Below are 21494 nucleotides of genomic sequence, written 5' to 3' on the forward strand. Positions count from 1 at the left end.
TTGCACATTGCTAGGCAGTTGTGAAAAATCAGTCATGGTGGTGTTGATCTTTTTTCTCCCATGTTTGTTTGAAAAGGTACAACGAACTAGGAAAACTCCACATACAAAAAGGTAAAACCTGTTTTTCATGTTACACAAGATCTTATCTCTTGGTAAAGAAAAACTTGCAAGTGACATTTATTGACAACATGATTACAAAGTCATGGTAAGGTAACCGATAAGTTGCTTGGGAAGACTTTCACGCTTATCCTAGCTTCCTATGGACTGTGACATTTCTTCTTGATGACAACTTCCAGTGTGTAAAACGAAAGAGGTTCTCCCGCCCTTGCTTCAGAAACTGAGCAGTTTTAAAGTTAGACTAAAGTCAGCACTGGATGTCAGATGAGTCAGAGTACGCAGAGCTCAACTGCTTGAAGTTTCAAAATGTTCCATTTGTCCCAATCAATGCACATTAATTTCAACAACAAAAAATGGAATGTTTTGCCAGGCAGTGATATTAAATCCTGCTCTGTTTTATATACCCACTCATAACGAACCATGTCGCGTTTATTTATTCATTATTGCTTTTGGCCTTTGTCTTCTGTATAGCTTTGTCCAGCCTTCAAAAGTCTACTAAAAGCTATGACTGGAGAGAACATAACAAGCCTGACTTCTCTCATTGGGACTGCCCCAGTTTAGACTGCAGTGTGTTGAGAAGATCCCTCATATCCAAGCCTTGGAGTGAGACCGGAAAACAAGACCAGCTTTAACTTGAAGTGGACAGTTCATTTATGCAATATCTGGCTTCAGATAATGAAAGGCACCTGCAAAAGAGCAAAAGAAGCTTTTTAAGTCATGCTATGACAACCTCACAGCATGGGGCCATGCCAACTACAGGTTGACATTGTCATATTTAATACTGATATATCAAAGGAAAGGGACTAATATTTTTATTCCTAGGACAAGTTTGACAAAACTCTATGTATCTGGGATTATATACTGTAATGATTCTTGAGCTGACCTCATTAAGAACATGTGTTTCTAATAGTGGAATGCCAGTGGTTATTTCATTTTGGACAACCCTTATGTTTTACCTAATGGCAATCAGGTTTCATGTCTCAACAATTAATAACATCAAGATGTTGTTGACATCACTTAAGAAAATAATTATGCAGCAGAAATCTTGCTCAAACAATCAGCTATCTCACCAGTGCACTCCGCTCGGCTTTGGAGAGAAGCAGTAGTCAGCCATTAGGATCCCCGTTCATCATTTTCTTTGTTACAGCCAGAAAACACAGACCGTTGAGATAAACGGGTACAGTACCGCGCTTCACAGGGCAAGCGTCCCAATACTCACTTTGTCCGTATTGTCCATACTGGTAGCCTGTGACAGGGTCCATGCTGTAACCCGTGGTGCTGTAGGTCGGTGGGCAGTAGGACTGGGACGTAGGCAGGCTGTCTAAACTCTTCATATGATCCAGCCGCTGGCTGCAGCTGGCTGACACAGTGGTGGTGGGCTCCAGGCCCCCAGTTAAAGGGGACAGGGCATAATCAGTTTGGGGCTGGTGAGGCACACCACCATGGTTAGTCAGGAGTCCCATTACCTAAAATAAAAGGTTGAATAATAGGAAGAGTTAAACTATGCAAAGAACTGTATTGCTTACAGAGCCACAGGAGTTCTCAAGTCTGTCATTTCATTTCCTAAAATAGGTAAGACTTGGTATTCAAACTATGCTTTGAGTATCTAATCCAAAGAGGAAGTGGAATTTGGTTGCATCATCCACCAAAATAAAAACTGATGGCTAACCACCAATAAAAAGTGATACCAAGAGCAAGTAAGGAAAAATACTTTTAAAAACTTATGATTTTAGAGTGCCTGATCCTCCCATGCCCCAGCTGGGACCTCTGCAGATGTGTATTCCTTGAGGACTCAATTATAAGAGAATAAGCAGCAGGTAATGGCTCTTTATCCACACTGTCCTGTATGATCTACAAACACAGAAAAGCTGTGAAGAAGAAATGAACGAAAGAGTGAAGTGCTGGTCGTAACGCCAGTGCTCAACCTCATCCACCGAGTTAGAGGACACAACAGCAATGGTCAGGCGTTCCAGACAGCTTCAAGTCGACTGTGACTCCCTTAATAAGCTGCTTGTACATGAACAGTTACAAAATTAGCAGTCAAGATTAATTGAAAAGAGGTTACTGGAAAATATGTGCTTGTCCCTATAAAAGCCCACCCCACTGGCCATAATTTCCAGTAGAAAAGCAAAAAAAATTTGCAAAAGCACCTGTGCTTTCAAGCAGGAGTGAAAGAAGCTGCAGTAGTAAGTTATTGTTGCACAAAAAACACTCACCCTGTGGGGTGGTATGCATTTCCTTTCCTGGCACATCTCTGTAGCACATTTTGAAAATAAGTACTACTGCGAGAATCAGTTGCTTCTGCTGGAATAAGTTGCACTTCAAAGCCTGAGAAATAGTTTGTAGCTTATAACGGATGGCTGGCATACAGCTTCTGCCAAAACAGCATATTCTGATAATTTACAGGTTGTTCTTCCTCTGAAAAGGCATTACAAATATCTGACATACGCTATTTGATAATCATTTTGCTTTACTGAACGTATCATAAACTAAAAAGAAATTATTAAAATTGGAGTCTATTTTGTAAAGACTAAGTCTATGCTCATATGAACATGTCAAGTTCCTGAAGTTCTGATGCTCCTCCTTGAATTATATTTATTTTCCATCACAAACAAAAAACGGAATTGTAGGGAGCTTGTGGTCCCAGCACTGAGTTTTGTTTGTTTCACAATAAACAAATGAAACAAACCCCAGGGATCATGATTTAAGTAGGAAGGAAGACCTATCCAGGTCTTACATGTCTAATAAGGAAAAGAGCAAGCAGAGTACTTCAAAAGGAGACAACCCAATACCTGCATCAAGATCACAAAACATCTCGGCATCAGATGCACCCAAGACATCTCACCAGGAAAAAAAAAAAAGCTGAGTCAGAAGTTCAGTTACTACTTACAGCACTAGAATATTCACTTGTTTCACTAAGCAGAAAAACACGCGTTTATTTTCTGAATGCTTCACAAACTGAAGTATTCATGCAAAAAGAAGTTTCAAAATATATCTGACGACTTCATTTTGATACTGAAATCTTGTAACTTTTACGTTAAAAAACACAAAAGAAGAATTTGGATTCAGGCTATAAGGTATTTTCTATTTAATTCAAATAACCTTTTCAATGCACAAATCGTATTAAAAGAATTTGAGATCAATAAAAAACCAATTTAAATCATCTCCAGAATCACCACAAATTGAAAAATCATGTTATTTGCACAGCAACCTCCACAGCATTTTGTCCCCCAAACCCCTAGAAACTGAAATAAATGGGCTCTCAACTTTTTCTTCTACAAATTGGTTCCTTTAAAGTATTAACATTTCTGAAGACTATTTTAGTGAGTTTTTCTGTTTCAGGAATTACAAATATTTTTTCTTGTACCTTTGGAAAATTATATGGTCCAGAAAATCTAGCCTGCTTAATGATCTGACGTTGCGTCAGCAGGATAGAATATTAGAACCTATGTTCATTTAGGTTATATTAATCCTTGTCCTTCAGAATTAACACAAATAGAGTTAAAAGAAGAGAAAGATCCACAAAAGAACATAGCTTAACTTAAACATTTACATTGAAAATTACTACTTTGGAAAATATTTATGTTGGCACAAGTATCATGGTTTTGACTACAGCTGAAAACACACATGGTTTATCAGAAATCTGAACTAAGTGCGCAGCCCCTTCCATTCCCGCTCAGCACCTATGTGATATTTACAGGGCTTCATCACATTCTGTTCCAAGTTCAAGAGCAGGGAGAACGGGCTGGGCTCATGTCGCCCTGGCAGCCCCAATGGAGTCCCGATGGCAATCTTCTCTGCGTAAGAGCCCTCATATCACACGCTGTCTCCACCAGGGCTTTTAGGACCAGTTGCTGAGCTGGGCAGATAGCTATTTTACCAACTATGTCCTTTAACTAAGCTTTCTTCTGTTTAATATTTTCAGCAGAATAGAGCCCAACACAGCATTGTTTGGACTTTGCCAGCAAAAACAGTGAGCTCAAAAGATTTGGGATTGGAATTTATTGTAGAGTTAGAGATTTGTCTTGAAATTTAAACCTGTATCCAGACATGATCTCAAAAGCCACACAAATTTTGGTAGCATCTATATTTGGACACACTAAAATCTATCTTCTCCGACACACTAAAATTAGCATTTGATGAGATTTACTTTAAAAATTGTAAATTAATCAGATAACACAACTTTGGAGCAGAACTGACACAGCTCGCTCGCTCTCTGAGGTGGAGAAAGTGAAGTCTGAACAGTAACCATCTTCTCAGGAATATCTTCTTCAGAAGCCTTCAGAATCATCCTGCAGTTGATTAGTATCTAAATAATTAGATTTTTGGTCATGTCTGTTTTGAAAGCTATAAGGGAAGTAGCCTCAGGGCGGAAGTCTTTCATATGGTATGTGCCATGACCTTATCACCCATACAAGGAGTTACAGGAAGGGCATGGCTGACTTTCACCTAATCAATTAGAAAGCCATTAATGGGCCACGTCTGCAAGATGCTTGGCACCCTCGGCTTAGTGGTGTACGACAGACACCGAAGATCTGGATTTTGCAACTCATCTTCTGCTGGTACGAAACAAAATAGTTCTAAATAGGTAAACAAATCTGATTGGTTTACAGTAATAAAAGAAGAAAATTAATTTATTCAATCCATATACCATCCAAATTACTAGAAAATATGTACTTCCCTCTGAATTACTTCAGGAAAACCAAAGTAGTAATTGTCAGCCTCACTCATCTGGATCCCAAAAAAGTTGAAAGAAAAATCAGGGGCTGATCTAACACCTAGAACCAAATGCTGCTGTAACTATTCAATTTATTTTAGAAAAGAACTCCTCTAAACACAAAAAAAATGGGCTGTAAGCCTTTTTGGCTACATATATTTTGTTCTCATCATTTAAAAAACACAAGCAGAAACGTTGATGCATAGCCTCTGAGCTTATAGACAGTATATATAAAGGGTAAAATAGTTCTATTAGAAAACAAAGGTGCAAAATTAGGAATAAGCAAAGAGATCATGGTGAACTGCAACAACCAAACTCTACAGAAAAGTCTTCAGAGAGCACATCCCAAGCAACCCAAAATATTCACTCAGACAAATCCCTTGCTGGTGGGGTCAGCACAGCATCACTAGCTGAGGGTATGATCCAGCAAGAGGAGGAGAAATTGGGTGATGAAAGTCTTAAAGACCATGTACGCAACATCTGGTCCATTATCAGCTATTAGAAAATACTTCTATTATCGACAAAATAAAGGCCATTAAACTGAGAAAAAGCTTATTTTATTTAAATGAAACATTATGCCCGTTAATGTGGTTGGTATTTTAGGATGTAGGACCTACCATAGGCACAATAAAATTCTCATATGTTTTAATTCATTTACGCATGCCTGCATTTAATATGCTTTGTGACCATGTCTGCAATTAATATGATTTATGAGAAAAGAACATGTGCAATATTTTTGGGTACAGTGATACATTTTTTTCCTCCTCCTGTGAATGAAAGATTTAATGAAACAGCTCAAGGAAAATTGTTGGATGTTAACGTATTAAGTTGAACTGACAGAATCATGAGTAAACTTTAGTGGAGTTAATGATATCCTCTTATCTGACCCTGACACATTTGCAGCATGTAATTTACAGAAGCTCTGTCCAGGGAATCTTGACAAATGCTCCTAACGATGTCAGGGCAATGTTCCATTCTAATGTAAACCAGATGTGGGTCAGATACCCTCATTCATCACTAACACTGAAAATTTCAAACTCCTTCCGAGATGAATGGCGTTACCTGCTGTTAGCTCTTTTCACCAGAGAAACATCTCTCAAAAACAAAATATTGCACAAGGAAACACAAAAAGGACGGCTCTAGTGCATTAGAATGAGAGATTTTAGAAGATTAATGAAAATTAATTAGTTACATGGATCTATACGTATAGAATCCTAGAACCATGATGCCAATTCATTTTATATATATGAATATTTCTGCTGAATACACAAAGAAATCCAACAGAAAACATTTCCATGCCAAATGGCAAGCACTGGGAACCACATGCTTGGTTAATGAAAAATAGGAGCAAATACACTGACTTTGAACATCTGATGATCTGACCTTCTGCATACTCATATCAAATGAGACCTCATACTGATTTCACACCCCTAGACATCAGTGGTAGCTACACTGAAATTAGAGAAGGTACGCTGGTGTACATTTGGGGTAATGAAGAGGATAACTTGATCTTTCATGAATTATATGTTTTATCTACAGGAGATTACTAATGTTCACAACATTATCACAGTCTATCACGAACTCATGGCTTTTTTCAGGTGCTCGATCATGGAGTCACAGGACTAGGTAACGTTATCATAATAATTCAAAGAGAAGCTAATTTTCTAGCTCCTGGTTGTATGGAAAAGCTTCAAAAATGTTAAGGCAACTGAAAAAGTAAAACAGAAAGCCCAAAGAGGAACATATACTCACAGTTTTTATATATATATGAATATATAATTGTATATATGTAAAATTAAACATCCCAAAACTTTTTCAGGCAGTCTGAGAGACTGTAGACTCATGAGTTTAAATGCTTAAATATGGCAATATTGCATACAAGAGTTCATAACAAGCCTAAATTGGAGATTACGTTGTGCTGTGCCTATAAAAGCTTCTCCTCCCACCTTCTACTCAACCCAAAACACAAAAGAAGGATTTTGGCCATCATGAAAACCACCCCAGCTGTCTCTAGCTGGGCTTTCACACACCCTCCCTCCACAACTGGGATACACAGGTTTGTTCCCTCTAAAAGCAAAACAAAAGTAGCACACTTTTTTTTTTTTAGTTCAAACAATACTCAATTTTTTTGCTGGCAGATGGCCAGGAGATGGGATCTACAAAGCTTTCACAGGATGACTCTCACCAAACTCAACGTTTGGCCCTACAACAATGGCTATTGCATGATCTACACCTACATGGCTGGATTTAAAAACAGGAAATTGCTAGAAAATCCTAGGCATTTAGGTAAAAGCAGTAAGTTATCCATAAATGTGGGGAAAAAAAAAGATAATGGACAAGCATAACGGGAAGAATCCAACCAGTAAGGAAGGATTCCTACATGAGGCTGCCATTAATGTAAGTGCCAGGGCCTCTGATCTAAACATCACTGGGGAAAACAAGTATTTTGCTACTGTGGCTAGAGGAAGGCTCTTTGTATCCTGATTCGGCACTCAGCCTTTCTTTTATTAGAAAATTATGACTATTATTGACGTCCTGGCAAAAAATCAATATAAAAATGAAACAGTTATTTTTCTAGAGAGGTAGGAAGTTTTGAAGGCAATTGAGCCCAATGCATTTGAAGATGGATGCATGGCTTTCTAGAGTGACTTTGCTAAGGAGGAAATTCTGCTCTTTCTGATCCCACTGCAACATAAGCTTTTCACTGAATCATGCCGTGGTATTTTTAGTACCTTTCTTTGGAAATTTAAAACATAGAGCATAATTAAGGACTCAAGTGAGCCATCTGTGATTACTCATGACAAAGCTCTCATTCATATACCAGTCCTTAATTGAATAAATATGCAAGTATTCATATTCCTGTTGATACTTCTGTTTTGTAAATTTATTAAAGAAGTAGAAGTTCACCAATGCATGCCAGTCATATACTCTATGAAGGGCTGACTCATACATTCACCTAACAAGTGGTTCAAATTGAACTTCTACGTGTAGCAAAAATAAAAATATATTTTAATGGCTGCAGTGATACTGAATAATCAGCCTGTGTATATTCTAAATGGTACAAATTACTATGGAAAAAGGTTAAGTCAGTTTTGTGAGCAACATCATTAAAAAAGGGTTAATAAAATCAAGAAACTGATCTGTTCTATATGTACACTGTTACATTTTTGTATTTAAGGTATCTATATTTTTAATTGTATTTCTAAACATTTATTCTCACGAAGTTACAGTACAATTGGCTAAAGTTCCAGCTTTTTTGTATCTCCATGTAAGATTTCTGAGCTGTAAGAGATCTGTTTTTTGAAGGCTGAAGCTGTGCCCCCAACTGCCCCAACTTCTCTGGCAGGGTGGGGATGGAGGTGGAAATAAGCCCACAGACAGAAGCTAAGATGGACATTCAAACTGTAACGTCACCTGTTTATCGTTGTTACTTTAATATATTTTTATTATGTATGCTATATTCTATCTAAATATAATTATAGTATTTAAAATATTATAATTACTACAATATTTACAAAACAAATAATGAATGATATTATTCTTGCATGATAACAAATACAAAACTATGGGATCCCATCTATTTGTACCCACTATAGAAAGAGCAATAATCTATCCCATTGGCTGAACTTTTTTTTTAATTAAAAGAAAAACAAAACCCAAAACTAATGTTCATGAAAATTATATAATTAACTTTCTTCCTCACAAAGAAATCCCTGACCTCTGTCTCATGTTCTTGGGTCATTAAGCAAAGACCTCTCAAAGCCAAGTTCATTGTGACAAAGATGTGTGCTCATTGTGACATGAGCTTCTCATTGGTGTCGGATTGGATCCAAATGAAATGTTTCTGTGGGTAACCAGTTGGACAGTAATTCAACAGAAGGTATAGGAAAAAAGTATAATAAATTAATAGTTGCTTTTTTTTCCCCCTCCTGTCCCTCTTAATGAGGGAATGCAAGTTTTTAGCCACTGGTTCCTGTGTTTCCCTTAAAAGCAGAGTTAACAAGACAATATGAACATATCTAACTGATTCGACAGCTGCCAGCAGCTCCATACTTCAGGTTAATGAAAACCAAGTGCCCTCAAAGACTTAAGAGAAGCCAACTGCTTATGATCTATCTCACCAAAAAGAGTTACAGGATAATTCTGAAACTCAGGCAGTGAAATGTTTTGACAGTAGAAGAAAGAAACCTTGAAACAGCTTGCATCTTTACTGCTGTTCACAAAAAAATTTGGAATTTTCTTATCAAGATTATTCCTGAGCTCCAGGTAACGGCATGAGAACTGCAAACATTGTTAAAGACTGTTATGACCTTCTACACAGCCCATTCAACATTCAGCCCACTTCCCATTTTGAAACTGCAGCCTTTAAAGTTGCTAGTTTGACGCAATTATAGGAAAAGATGACAAGCAAAAGGAAAAAGTAGATCTGAGAAGTTTTCTAGAGGGCAAGGAGGAAAAAAACTATATCCAGCAGGAGACAGGTTACGCATGTTTGTTCTTTTTGCAGTAAAAACTTAATGCTGCAGTACTGTTTAAGTCTGGGTATCCTACGGGTTAAATACAGGAAGCGAGTGGCCTTGCGGGCAGCAATGCGAGCAGAATATTGCTGCTGGGTCTGAACCCACGAGCAGTCCGAAATGGCACGCTTCAAAACCAGCAAACTGCCTGAACCGCCTGGTGTAGAGCAAACTGCTGCTTCGACACTAATAAAAAGCACATGACAAGGTCAAGGGATGCCCATGTACACCCGAAAAGCCTTTTTCCTTATCTTAAATGAAGCGGTTCAAAATATTGATATCCTGTCTTAAAAACAATCTGCTCTCTAGTAAGACCATACACCTGCAGTTGCGAGACATGTGCTTTTGCAGTCGCTCTTCTGATTTCCATGGAAGAACCAGCGATGACCGTTAATGCCGGGATCAGAAAGTGAGGTGCCAATTCAGAGGCACGCTTAAGTCCCGTACACACATATTAACACATAGATACGCTACTCCATAATAATTCTGAGTTAACAAATGTTTGTTACAAGAAAATGCACTGCGAAAGTGAAACCTAATTTGAAAAGGAAATACAATATTCCCATAAACATATGCATGAAAGGCAAGAAGCTGCATAATAAGCATAGAAAACACAAAAATATGCAATTTACATATATTACACACTAATAATCTCCATTCTGACATGATATTTAAAGAGCTCTGGCTGAGATGGTGTGCTTGCAGTTTGGTTGCTTTTTCAGGAAATACAAACAAGGATGAAATACAAACAAGGAACTGGCTACCAGTTCCCCGAGATGTTAATCCCTGTCCTGTTCCTGCAAAAGTCAGCCCTTTGCAGGTCTGTAAGACAGAGGTTCTCTCACCACAGCCAGGTAGCGACGAGTAAGCCAGATGAGCAAGGAGAATAATCAGTCACCCGGAAGAGAACTGCAGCTCTTGTCTTGATGTTAAAAAGTGCTAAATAGTATTAACAAGGTGGGAGCCTTTCTGTTCTTTTAAACAAGAGCAACAACATCTTATTTCCCAGCCTGCAAGACAGGTATGTTATGGAGCATTCTGCTTCCTAAAACTGACTAAAATATACAGTCTCCTCTAACGTCCAAGTTCATGGCTAACAGATAAAAAATAAAATTACAGCACCCTAGCCATCTCCCCTTGCCCTCTGCCTTCACCCAGTCCTTGCCTGAAACAACATATTTGTCCATCGTACTCAAAAACAAAGTTAGAAAGCAAACATCCTGCATGGAAAATAAAGCTTCCCCAGGGGCCTGCATGTCAGACCCTCATTTAGAATACGTTGAAGTCAAAGGGGAAAAGGAGGTTTAAATCTGGTAAGAATATGATCCTCTGAATCTTAATATTAGATTTTGTTCTGCACATTCTGAGGGGTTGGGTTTTTTTAAATCACAAAAGATTATTTGGGCTTCAGACAAAGCTCCCCCCCAAAGTCACCATAAATTCAGCTTCACGCACAGTACGTCCAGAGCACTTGCCCGAGAGGACATTGATGGGTGGAAACATTATGTTAATTGCTCACACACCCAGATTTATTGTGGTCAAAAAACCACCAGCTAGTAAAAAGACCTTCTTTCCTCCTCATCTAAATTCCACGCACACAGGCAGGGCACTGCAACATGCCCACTCAGCAGGAAAACTCCTGCTTCTCCCTCTTCATGAAATCCCCAACGCAGAACTGGCTTTAGACTTGCTGGACACCTGGGTGCCTGCGGGAAGAGCCCCGAGGAAGCGTGACAAGGGGATGCACTGCGACACAACCCACGACTAAGGGGTGTTCACACACAGTATCGTCGCACGTACGTGACCGATGTCGGAGGCTCTTCTTTCGGGCATAAAGCACAATCGCTGTTTTGCTAGAGTCCCACGATTTGTTGCCCATAATTTACGCATTTGAGGCTGTATCACTCCCTTATGTAAACACAAAGCCTAGGTACGTCATTTTATACACACACACATTTTATAACCTGTCTCTAAGTCATTGTTTAGGCCCCAAAATTGTTTTAGATGAGCTGTTGGTAACACTGCCTGAATTTAGGGCTGGGTTTTTTGTTTGTTTGTTTGATGGAAAGATCTTTATCAGCCAGTGAAGGTAATCATTTGGTTGCCAAAAAGCTGTTCAAAATCTAAATGGAGGTAGGTAATCTCCTGTATGCATTCAGAGACAAACACGTCAGCCTTCTCCTAAACCTGTTGGTAAAGATGCAGGATGGGGCCAGGAGCTCTAAGCACTGGGGTAGGAAAAGATTTCAAAAGTCTAAGGAAAAACAACAAAACCCAGAAGTTTCATAGCGTCAAGACAGGGCTGGGTGTAAAGAAGCACAGTAACTGATTAAAGACGTCTAATCTGCTCCGGGATCTCCTTTTGATTATATCAAACCTCAAATCAGCAAGACTTTGTGGGGAGGAAACCTGGCCTCACTTTTTTGTCCCACTTTGCCCAGACACCACAAGATTTCTTTACTGTTGTGCTCTACTTCTCTGTCACAGACAATAAAAGCTTTGTGAAAAGAAAAAAAGATCACGTTTTCCACAGGCAGAACCAACATACATTTAAACTGACACTAACAACTACTTTTGATGGATTAACCGCTGAATCCCAGAAAGATGTTTATGTCAAAATTGTGGAAGCCTTGCACACTATGAAACTTGCCACTCACAAAAAGAGTGAAGCAACTAATATAATGTCATGGCTTTTGTTGGAGATTGCATTTAGAAATCAGAATTTTTTAGAACAAAATCCATTCAAGTCTTGGTGGAAGCACATCCGTTTGTTTTTCTATTGGTATTTTTTTCCTGAGGTTTCAAGCCATGAAGTTTTGTACCCCACTCTATGCTATAGGAATCTGTGAAACTTAATTACATTTACTGTTACAAAAAAGGGTTTATGAACTTTTGCCTTTGGGCAAAAATGTTTATTTCATTGCCTTTGTTATTCATTCTTTTCAACTCCAGTGCCTTTGAACTTTTCAGCTGCACAGAGTTATCACCGTTGCACAGGAACCAGGAACTGTACTCCCGAGATGCAAACCACAAGTTGAAGAAAACGAAGGAGGCAAAGATATATGAGTCGTTATTTTGGCCACCCTTTGTGCCATTAAAATCTCATTTTCTGCCTATTAGAATGCCCTCTCCCTGCTTAGGCAGTGGTGATAGTCAGTGATTAGTGTGTAATTGAGTATAATTGTCTTTTCACTTTTCATTTGTGTCATTCTGAGCTTCTCTCTGTTTTTCTAACCACTGAGAGGAAAAAAGGGTAGAAAGAAGATAAAGCTGTTATAACTCTCACTTTCAGCCCTGAAGAGATTCCTGATTGTAATTATAGATTGCATCCTCTCTGTGACTTCTCAGAATTTAGTGGACATCTCTTCCCAAGCACCTGGGCAAAGCTCTCACTAATAAAATAACGTACCATCTATGCAAGCTTTAACTAATAATGTCAGCTTCAGACAGATGCTGCATGTAGGAAAATGTAACCAACCTTTTGACACTCAATTATCAAGGCAATTTATTAACATGATTTCCTAAAAAGAGCTCATGCAAATTAGAAAAACAATTATGGTATTCATGCATTTATAAATTGCCAGAGAGCAGTAATACTTCTAATTTATGTATTTATAACTCGATTATGGTTCATCTCAATGTGTACTGCTCAGCCCTTGGAACTCTCCTCGTACTACTTGCCTGTAATTTTCCTGCACCATTTGGTAAAACCTTGGTGAGGTTATCTTAAAGAGATTATTTTATTTATAGAAAAACTACATGATCTACTTTCTGTACCTAGCCATGGATCTTCAGGAAAATAGCAGTACATTACAAACACTTGACAACTGAATGTAAACATGAAGCCTGCATGATTACATTATAAATCACTTGAAATTAAATATAAGCTATGACCCTTGATTCAGCCAGTAGGAGGAAAAAAATAAAAAAAAGAAGGAAACTAGCAAACTGAAATCATGTGGCTTGTATAAAGAATACATTATGGTTTAAATTTGGCAATTCATTATACTGTGGCCTGAGGGAATAGACTCTTTGGTTCTGGTATACAGCAAATCCTCTGTCTGAAAACACAGGACTGACCTGAGGTGAAAGGCCATTGCCAATGGCAGGGTTCATGGGATTTGAGGGCCCGGACGGAGGCACAAAGCTGTCTGTATAGCTGGAAAATCCATGCCTGGTGCTGGGTAGGCAATAGGCAGAGCTGCTCTCTGGATTCGAAGGGAGGCTGCTTTGGTGTACAGTGCTTGGAGGGAGAGGCTGAGGTCTATGGACGGTACTGCTTGGATCAGACACAGCTAGAAGCAAAAGAAACATGTTGATATGTTTTCCTCCTTTTTTCTGGCATAACAAGTTTATTATGTGAAGCTCAGCTTGACAGAATTGCATCAGTGCCTTCATGTAAACACTGGTTAAATAGAAAGGTAAGTCTTTAATATTGCTAGATATTTAACTGGCCAGTTAAATTACATAAAAATCCTTAAAAGACTTTAAAAATTATAACAACAGACACAGGCAGTTTTCAGACAATCCTCAGTGGGCACATATTGCTCAGAATTGCTACAGCAAAATTTAAAAAATTCTCTTTCTAAATATATTATATATAATACACATTTTTATATACATACTTTTTAAATACACACATGCATATATAAAAAACAAAAGGAAATGCTTTTTTTGCCCAGAAGACTGGTAACAGGCTTTCCCCTTCTGGTCACAGCACAGAAATTCTGCTGTGATTTGTAGTAAACCTAGCAATGGATGGGAGCAGCCCTAGCCTTTGCAAAACTCCCTTAATTAGAACATGACAAAAACATCCACCACCAGTAAGGATCCAAATCTCAAGGAGGGAGCAAGGAAAGCATAGCAACTTGCCTTACAAAAACTCACCTGCAAGGTTTTTCTTTAACAGCAAAATCTAGTGTAGCCTGGATTTGAAGCTCTGTTCCCACCCCCCACCAAATCCGTCAAAGTTCACAGAATTTCTGATGGGTTAACAGAAATTTTTACGATACAGAGACCTGCTACCATCCTATGTGAAATAAGATGGTCTGAATAGCTGCTTTTTCCCCACCATCAGATAAATACTCGGAGTACTCACAAAAGTTTCCAGTGCACAACCATTGAAAGCAATAAAGATGACAGAATGCAACTCCTGTGCCCTTCCCCGCCGTGCTGGGCACTCTCAGCGGAGGAGGCCAACGCAGCGGAAGGGTAGGGAAGCGTGTACGTTGCTTACCAAACACTGCACCTCTGCTGTGCATGAGGCTACTGTTTAGATAGCGCCCTTCACGTGTAACCAGCCCTTTCTTGCAGCAAAACAAACCTGAGTTCCTACATGCTTAAAATAAGCAGGTTTGCAAGGTCCTTGCCGACTCAGATCCTAAATTAGCTAACACCCCTTCTTCTACATTAGAGAAGAAAATGTTTCTACATCGGATCAACGCAGGAACCCCCCAGTAACACTATTTGTACCAAGTACATGTTGGCTACTGTACCTTGCGGTATGGAGGTGGGTTGATAGGAGGGCTCAGAGAGCTGGTACGTCGGCAAAGTTGGCATGGCACTGGGTGGAAATCCTCCTGGGATCAGATGGTTGAAAGCCATCAGTTGATTGGCTCCTGCCTGTTTCCTCCATCTAGCGCGACGGTTACTAAACCAGACCTACAAATGTTTTAATTAGGGACATTTGATTTTTGTACATTTCATATGGGTGCATCAGAAATAATGGCATCGCATTTCAAATGCAGTGTCTGAGAAGAGAGCTACAGAAGATGCACGCGGGGCTCAGAGCTCCTAGACGAGAAAGGAGCCCTTGGCACACACTTCCATGGTTCAACAGACAAGACACAGGAATCCTGAACCCTCCTTTCCTCTCAAATACAGCCTCTCCTGAGAAACAAGCTGACTAATGTTTTCAAGCTTTAGCATTTTAATAGCTATCAATCACTATCTGTACTCTCCGCTTGATCTAAGTGCCAGCCAGAGCTACTTGGTCTGGATTGTATTGTCTTTACATTTGATTTGCTGACAAGTTAGCGACATCGCTTAATGCACTGTTGGAAGGTGCTTGTGCTTCTATGTTGGGATACTATATTGCCCTAATGATCAACAGAACTTTAAGCTTTTGATTTGAAAAATACAATCCCCATGTACAAAATACACAAATCCCTCCCAGCCAGTTTTCATGTATTCACATATGTACAAAACATCTCTTAATAAACTTGACATTAACAGTAGATCAGAATTTCAGTACTACATTAGCATTTCAGAACCACTTTGAAATTTGTTTCCAGGACGGTACCAAACAGATGGGGCTTGGATTAGTGGGACATTTTAGCTATAAATCTTCTTCCGTTCACATCATTCTCAGTTCATGTTTTAAGTTTTCCAAGTCTTGGATGGTTCTTACTTCCTCCAAGAAAGGAAAAGGCAAGACTTCACAAATGCAGACATAGTAAGAGTTGCAAAACACACAGGTTAATATTAATATTACAGGATTACACATGCCACGAATCGGAGGGGCAACCAGCCACAGCAGGGATGCCCGGACCAGCATGCAGCCACACTGCCCAGCTGCAGGTTTAGAGCAACTTCTAGATTACAGCCCTGGGGTCCATGAGAGGGACCACCACAGAAAAGCAAGGTGGTTTGAGATAAGGAAGGCTACCCATGTTTGTAAACAAGCAGTTACTCGTAATTGTACACCCTGAAGCAGCTGCAATAATCATCTCTGGATACTATCAATTAGATAAGACCTTAACTAAGTGTTAGCATCTTACAAGGTACATCTGCACAGCCTGCAAGGCAGCCTGGCCTGAAAGCCACTGATGTTAGCTGATGAGCCACATGCAAACGTATTTGTAAAAGTAAGTTGGGTCTCAGATCTGTCACCCTTCCTGCAAGCAGCCCATGCTGGCTTATGAATCAGCCATTACAGACTGGATTTCTAAGTGTAACATCATTTACAAACCATGAGTGGCCCTTACATAAAGGTGTAACAACATTTTGGACTACACTGTGGGCTTCTCCTCCACTTGCTATTTCATAGGAGGAGTGGTGGGATTCACTGGGCCATCTGGTTTCTGATGTGGGCCATCTGTCACCATGTAGTTTGATCTGGCTTCATCCTCTTTTCAGAATGTGATGCTCGGTTCACACAGCTGCCTCCTTCTTTTCAACAACATCTACTCCTCAATTATACCCACTCCGGTTTAAGATTTAGGACAGGAATGGATGGAGCCTCCCTTCCACCTCAGGAATCCCTCTCTTGGTTTTTTGCTGTACGTACTAACCCTCCGCGTGAACAGTTTCTGAAAGCGGCTGGCAGGGACAAGGCATCAGGGTGGAGATGACCTGCGATGAGCAATAGCTGAGGATGGGTCTAGATTCAGCAATATCTTTTACTTTCTCACACTATAGCTATCTATATACTTTTTCACTTCTCTCCTTACCCTTCGCTTCTCTCACTGACATTTAAGCCTAAATTTCTTATTTTCCTCACAGATTCCTTCCTCCTGCTTATGTCTCCCAAAGCCCAGCAGTCCCACACTTCTGTGACAGTATCTGTCAAAGACGACCAAATACAAGGAAAAAGGGGCAAGACACGCTGCAGGATGGAAGAGGCTTTGCTAAAGAGCCAAAGAGCACTTAGGAAGGATAATGGAGGTCAGAGAGGGAGCAAGGAACAGCAAACACATGTTGTAATTAGCCTACCCAGGTCATTAACTATGGCTTTCTCTATGACACTCTCCCTTCTTCAGGTCAAGAGGGTTATCTGATGATCTTCAAATGCTTCGGGAACACTAGCTGAACTACACTACACTACACTAGCAGATTTCACTGAGGAAAATGAGGTAACGAGATTTTGTTTCCTCTACAGACAAGCATTTGCCTTCAAGCCCTAGATCTTTATTAAAATGAGTCAGATCCCAAACTTTAATTCAGTAGGAAGTGATTTGCATTAATGCTTTTATTTACAGAGAGATTTTTAGCACATTTTATAGATTTGCATTTTTCCAGAACAGCAGATATGTATTAAACGTCCCTGAAAGGGACACACTCCATGGTACCAAAAGTTTACAGCAGCCCAGCGATGAACATGCTTATGCAGAGCTCTGCTGCTGCCTGGAGCCACGTTAATTTAAGTGGGACTCTGCAGGGGTGCAGGAACCTGCCCGGGCTGTGCAGAAGTGAGGCTGTGTATTACCACCTGCGTCCCACGCGACTGGGACACAGTAAGTGGGTGCTACTTGACTGGCACCCACGTCACGTGCTGCTGGCACAGCCGTGACTCCAGGCTCCTCAGCTCTGGCCGCTGCCGCTCCACCGCCTTGTGCCCTGTCAGCCACAGCACCCACCTTCTGCCGCTGGTCCCAGCTTCTGTCATTCCCCGGGCGGCAGGAAGGCAGACAGCACCTGACTAGCACCGGAGTTAGGCCGAAATTAGCTCACCAAAACCCCTTGAACAAATTCAAACCTGCAGACTGAGTCTAACTGCCACTAATACCACACACACTCATCGCTACAGACCACAGAGGCATATTTAAAAAAAACAAAACAGAAAACCCCCACAACAACAACAAACCACCCAACCCACACCTTTACAGTAAGCACCAGGGGTCTGAGCCACATACGTACTTGTTTCCCTTTGATTTTAATGGGCTTTGGACCAGCCTTAGTAAAAATACTAGAAGTAATTTATCTTTAAAAAGACCATAAGTGTGGCCCCAACTCTTACAATCACACTTTTTTTTTTATAACAAATGAACACACTGAAGCTCTGAATCTGTAATTCTGGATGTTTTAACACAATAGTTTTTACTATCATTACTGTTTACTGTCACAGCCTCACTCTTTTCACATGGCCTGAGATTTGGTTTGCAACTGTGTTTAAGTCCCATTTCATACCAGGCAACTGCAGGTTTCAGATGTTGTGACAGAACACAAAGAAGAAATAATATAACAGTAAGACAGGAATAAAAAAATAAAAATAAAATTAAATGGGAGAGTTAAGAAGTTGAAAACTGGTTTTGGAAAGTCAAGAAAAAATACTTAAAACTAAGTAATTCAAGCCTCAATATCTTATTTACATTTTATGTAATGTTTATTAAAATCAGCCAGATCCCAAACTTTAATTAGTAGCAATTATATGCTTTGTATGTTAACTGAAATGATTTGTTATTTTTTTGCTGCCTTGACTTATTCTCAAGAGTTCCGAAAATTATTTTTTAAATCAGCACATATCACGAAGAATCCACGTGCACTGTTACCACTAATTAAAGAAATTTGAAAAATTTTGCCAATATCAAGCCAAGACTTAAATATAAATCTAGTCAACACAAGCCAATGTGTCTGCTTAGAAACTGCTGTGAACACCTGGGGAAGCATCTTCTATTGTCTGTACATTTCCAACACGATTTGAACACAGTGTCCTCTGACGTTCAGCAAATTTCAACTTCCACCAGCATGACAAAATCCTCATCTCAGGAGTGGCCTTTTCAAATCTGGCAGGAACCCGCAGGATGCTTCTGTTCCCCCCCAACCTCCCTTCCGAGAGGGAAGCGATCGTCACCTGGACGCAGAGCCACCCGGAGCATAACGCAGCCCCTGGTGAAGACCACCAGCGTCGCACTGTCAGAAAGTGCCACCCTACAGCGGGCGTAACAGAAAGCCAACTCCCAACCATCTACGTCTACTTAATCTGACAAACTAATGCATCTGGTGCGTTGCCTTCACCAGCAACAGCGCGGATCTCAGCAGAAGACAGCGTGATCCTAGACAGTACTTCAAATGGCCACGACCACACCAGATTCCCCCACAGGAGCAAAAGCGGCGGATAAACAAGCTACTGCATTTTGGAGACTCAAAACACAGCGTTCTCACACAAGCAGTACTGTGTCTGAAGGAATACGATCTACTTGTGTTGGTGCAAATGCAGACACGGACAGAGCAAACATGGCTTATCTGGGGGGCCCGAGCATCCCAAAGTGATGTCTGTGCCAGAAGCCAAGTCACATTCATCTTAGTGAGGCTCTGGCTCCCCAGTTCCTCTGTCATTTTCAAAGATGGAATGTAAATTACCCAGATGATTTGGAAACAAAATTGAACCCCAGTGTCTGGCCAAAATTTACATCTCAAAAGCAGAACTGAAGAGGATGAAACTTAGAGCAAAAGGGGAAAAACAACCCCAACAGTCCTTTAAGGGAAGTAAGTATTGGAGGCTCCAGTTTTTCAAGCATCTGGAACTAGACTGACCAAAAAAGAAATCACTCCGCAACAGAATATTAAAAAAACCCCAAAACCACACAACCTTGCACCAATGTAGAATGGATGAGGTGAACTAATAGGTTTCTCCCATCTCTATTTTCCAATATTTAGATCCTGGGTTTTATTATCATTTTTCCTTTAAGTAGTTTGCAAGTGATCATGCCAACATCTTATTTCGTTGATCTCAACAGGATATTCTTTAAAAGATGCATTTATTCACTTGGGAACACACTAGTGTAATTAGCCTTGACATTTCAACAGTCTGATCGTAAACACAGAGTGCTCTATGTGCTTTTAAGGCAAAAAGATCTCTGAACCAACAGGGCAAAACATTCGAGATGTGAATTTTGCAGGAAACCCGTGGATTTTTTTTTAAACGCTGTCCTGACCATTGCAAGCATGAGTGCCAAAAATGCACAAAGTCAAAAGACTGATGTATTGTTAACGGCACTTCTAATTTTAGACAGAGTGGGTTTTTTGGTTTTTTCCCCTTTTGCCTTATGATATTTTTCATGGCAACTGCCTCTCCCACCCCGCAAAATTCACATGTCCACCAGGCTGGAAGCGGGAGTCCAGGGTGGGTGTGGCGGCAGGGAATGAACCTGGGGTCTGCCAGAAGCAGTGGGACTGCCTTGTGAAGAGGGGAGGCTGAAGAAGGAAACTTCTAAAGTTTTTTTCTAAAGTTCTAAAGAAGCGAGACTTCTAAAGACACCCGCAGTGCACGGTCTGCAGTCCCTGCTGATGCCAGACCTACCTTTACTTTAGCAGCCTTCAAGAGCAGACTGTGCAGGCACTGTCACCCCCTCGCCAGGCCAGCAGCTGAAACCAGTGCTTGTGCCTGCCTGCCCCAACCGGGAGTTCATTTGGAGAGCACAGAACAGCAGGAAAAAGGAGGGGAAAAAAAAAACACAAGCTTTTTTTTTTTTCCATTTTCTTTTTTTGCAATTGGGTGAATTTCCATCCTGGCTCACCATGGTGGCAGGTGAGTTCCAGGGACAGCACTGCCAGGGACCAGCCGTAGGAAGAAGGAAGAGTAGACACAGAATTGTGTTTTAGCAACAACTAGTTGGTCAATCAGCTTCACTGCGACATCCGCACACCCCCAGCCTCACAGGAATGGGGTCTACTGCGTACGCACAGGGGCACACCATGGGTAGGCCTGTTGCCTGACAGCATCCCAAAGCAGAGCTGCCAGCCTGCCGAGAACAACCCGCCGTGACCACCAGTGGGAACACTGTGAGGCTGCAGGTTCTCTGCCTGGGGTCCGCCAAGAGCTGTTGTTTATGGTGATGGGAGGTCATGCTGGTTGCGACACACAGAATTATCAATGTGATGGAAACCAGAGTTCTTTTAAAGCAAGCAAGCAAACAAACAAACAAAAAACCTCAAAAAACCCACACAACAACAACAAAAAGAAGAAAAAAAAGACTAAAAAATCACTAGGGTGTGCCAAAGGGAACAAGAACTTCCAACCACCTCCCAGTGTGATCGAACATACTCAACTCTCATAGGTTTCTCTGAAAAGACTTTGACTCAGTCCTACGTAAATACTTCTAAAACACTGCAGCTGAACAGTTCTGCAAAATATTGAGTAATAAGCAAATTGAACTGTGTATTTATAAATTAAAGTGGCACTAATTTGAGGCCTTAGGCAGAAGGGACCAGAAAAAGAGAATCAAAATCACATCCCTTTTCCTTTATATTTAAAAATGTCATCTTGGGCCTGCATATGTTTGTAGTTGGCTAATTTACCCATAAGAATTTCTCCTTAACCCCAGGGGGGAAGAAAAAAAAAAAAATTCTGCAATTACAGGGTTATCTACTACAAGAACGCACACAGCATTTTCTTTCTTTACCCTATATATGATGCAAGAGGA

The 21494-nt window shown here is 40.4% G+C and overlaps 1 protein-coding gene across 5 annotated transcripts in view; it reads right to left on the reverse strand.

The window, feature by feature from the left end:
• Positions 1–768: 768 nt before the first annotated feature.
• The window catches only part of PAX3 (paired box 3), a gene marked incomplete at both ends in the record, with an annotated part of 78454 nt that continues 57728 nt past the window's right edge, over positions 769–21494 (reverse strand). For 3 of the 5 annotated variants that reach the window (XM_082003702.1, XM_082003703.1, XM_082003701.1), the window contains 4 exons: positions 769–803; positions 1337–1583; positions 13432–13646; positions 14847–15012. In XM_082003702.1, the coding sequence (XP_081859828.1) occupies positions 769–803; positions 1337–1583; positions 13432–13646; positions 14847–15012 (663 nt within the window). Of the gene's footprint in view, positions 804–1117; positions 1584–13431; positions 13647–14846; positions 15013–21494 lie in introns of those variants that run through there. The other 2 variants (XM_082003700.1, XM_082003699.1) reach the window with 1 other exon arrangement.

This window comes from Phaethon aethereus (assembly GCF_964289735.1).
Source record: "Phaethon aethereus genome assembly, chromosome: 9".
Lineage (NCBI taxonomy): Eukaryota > Metazoa > Chordata > Aves > Phaethontiformes > Phaethontidae > Phaethon > Phaethon aethereus.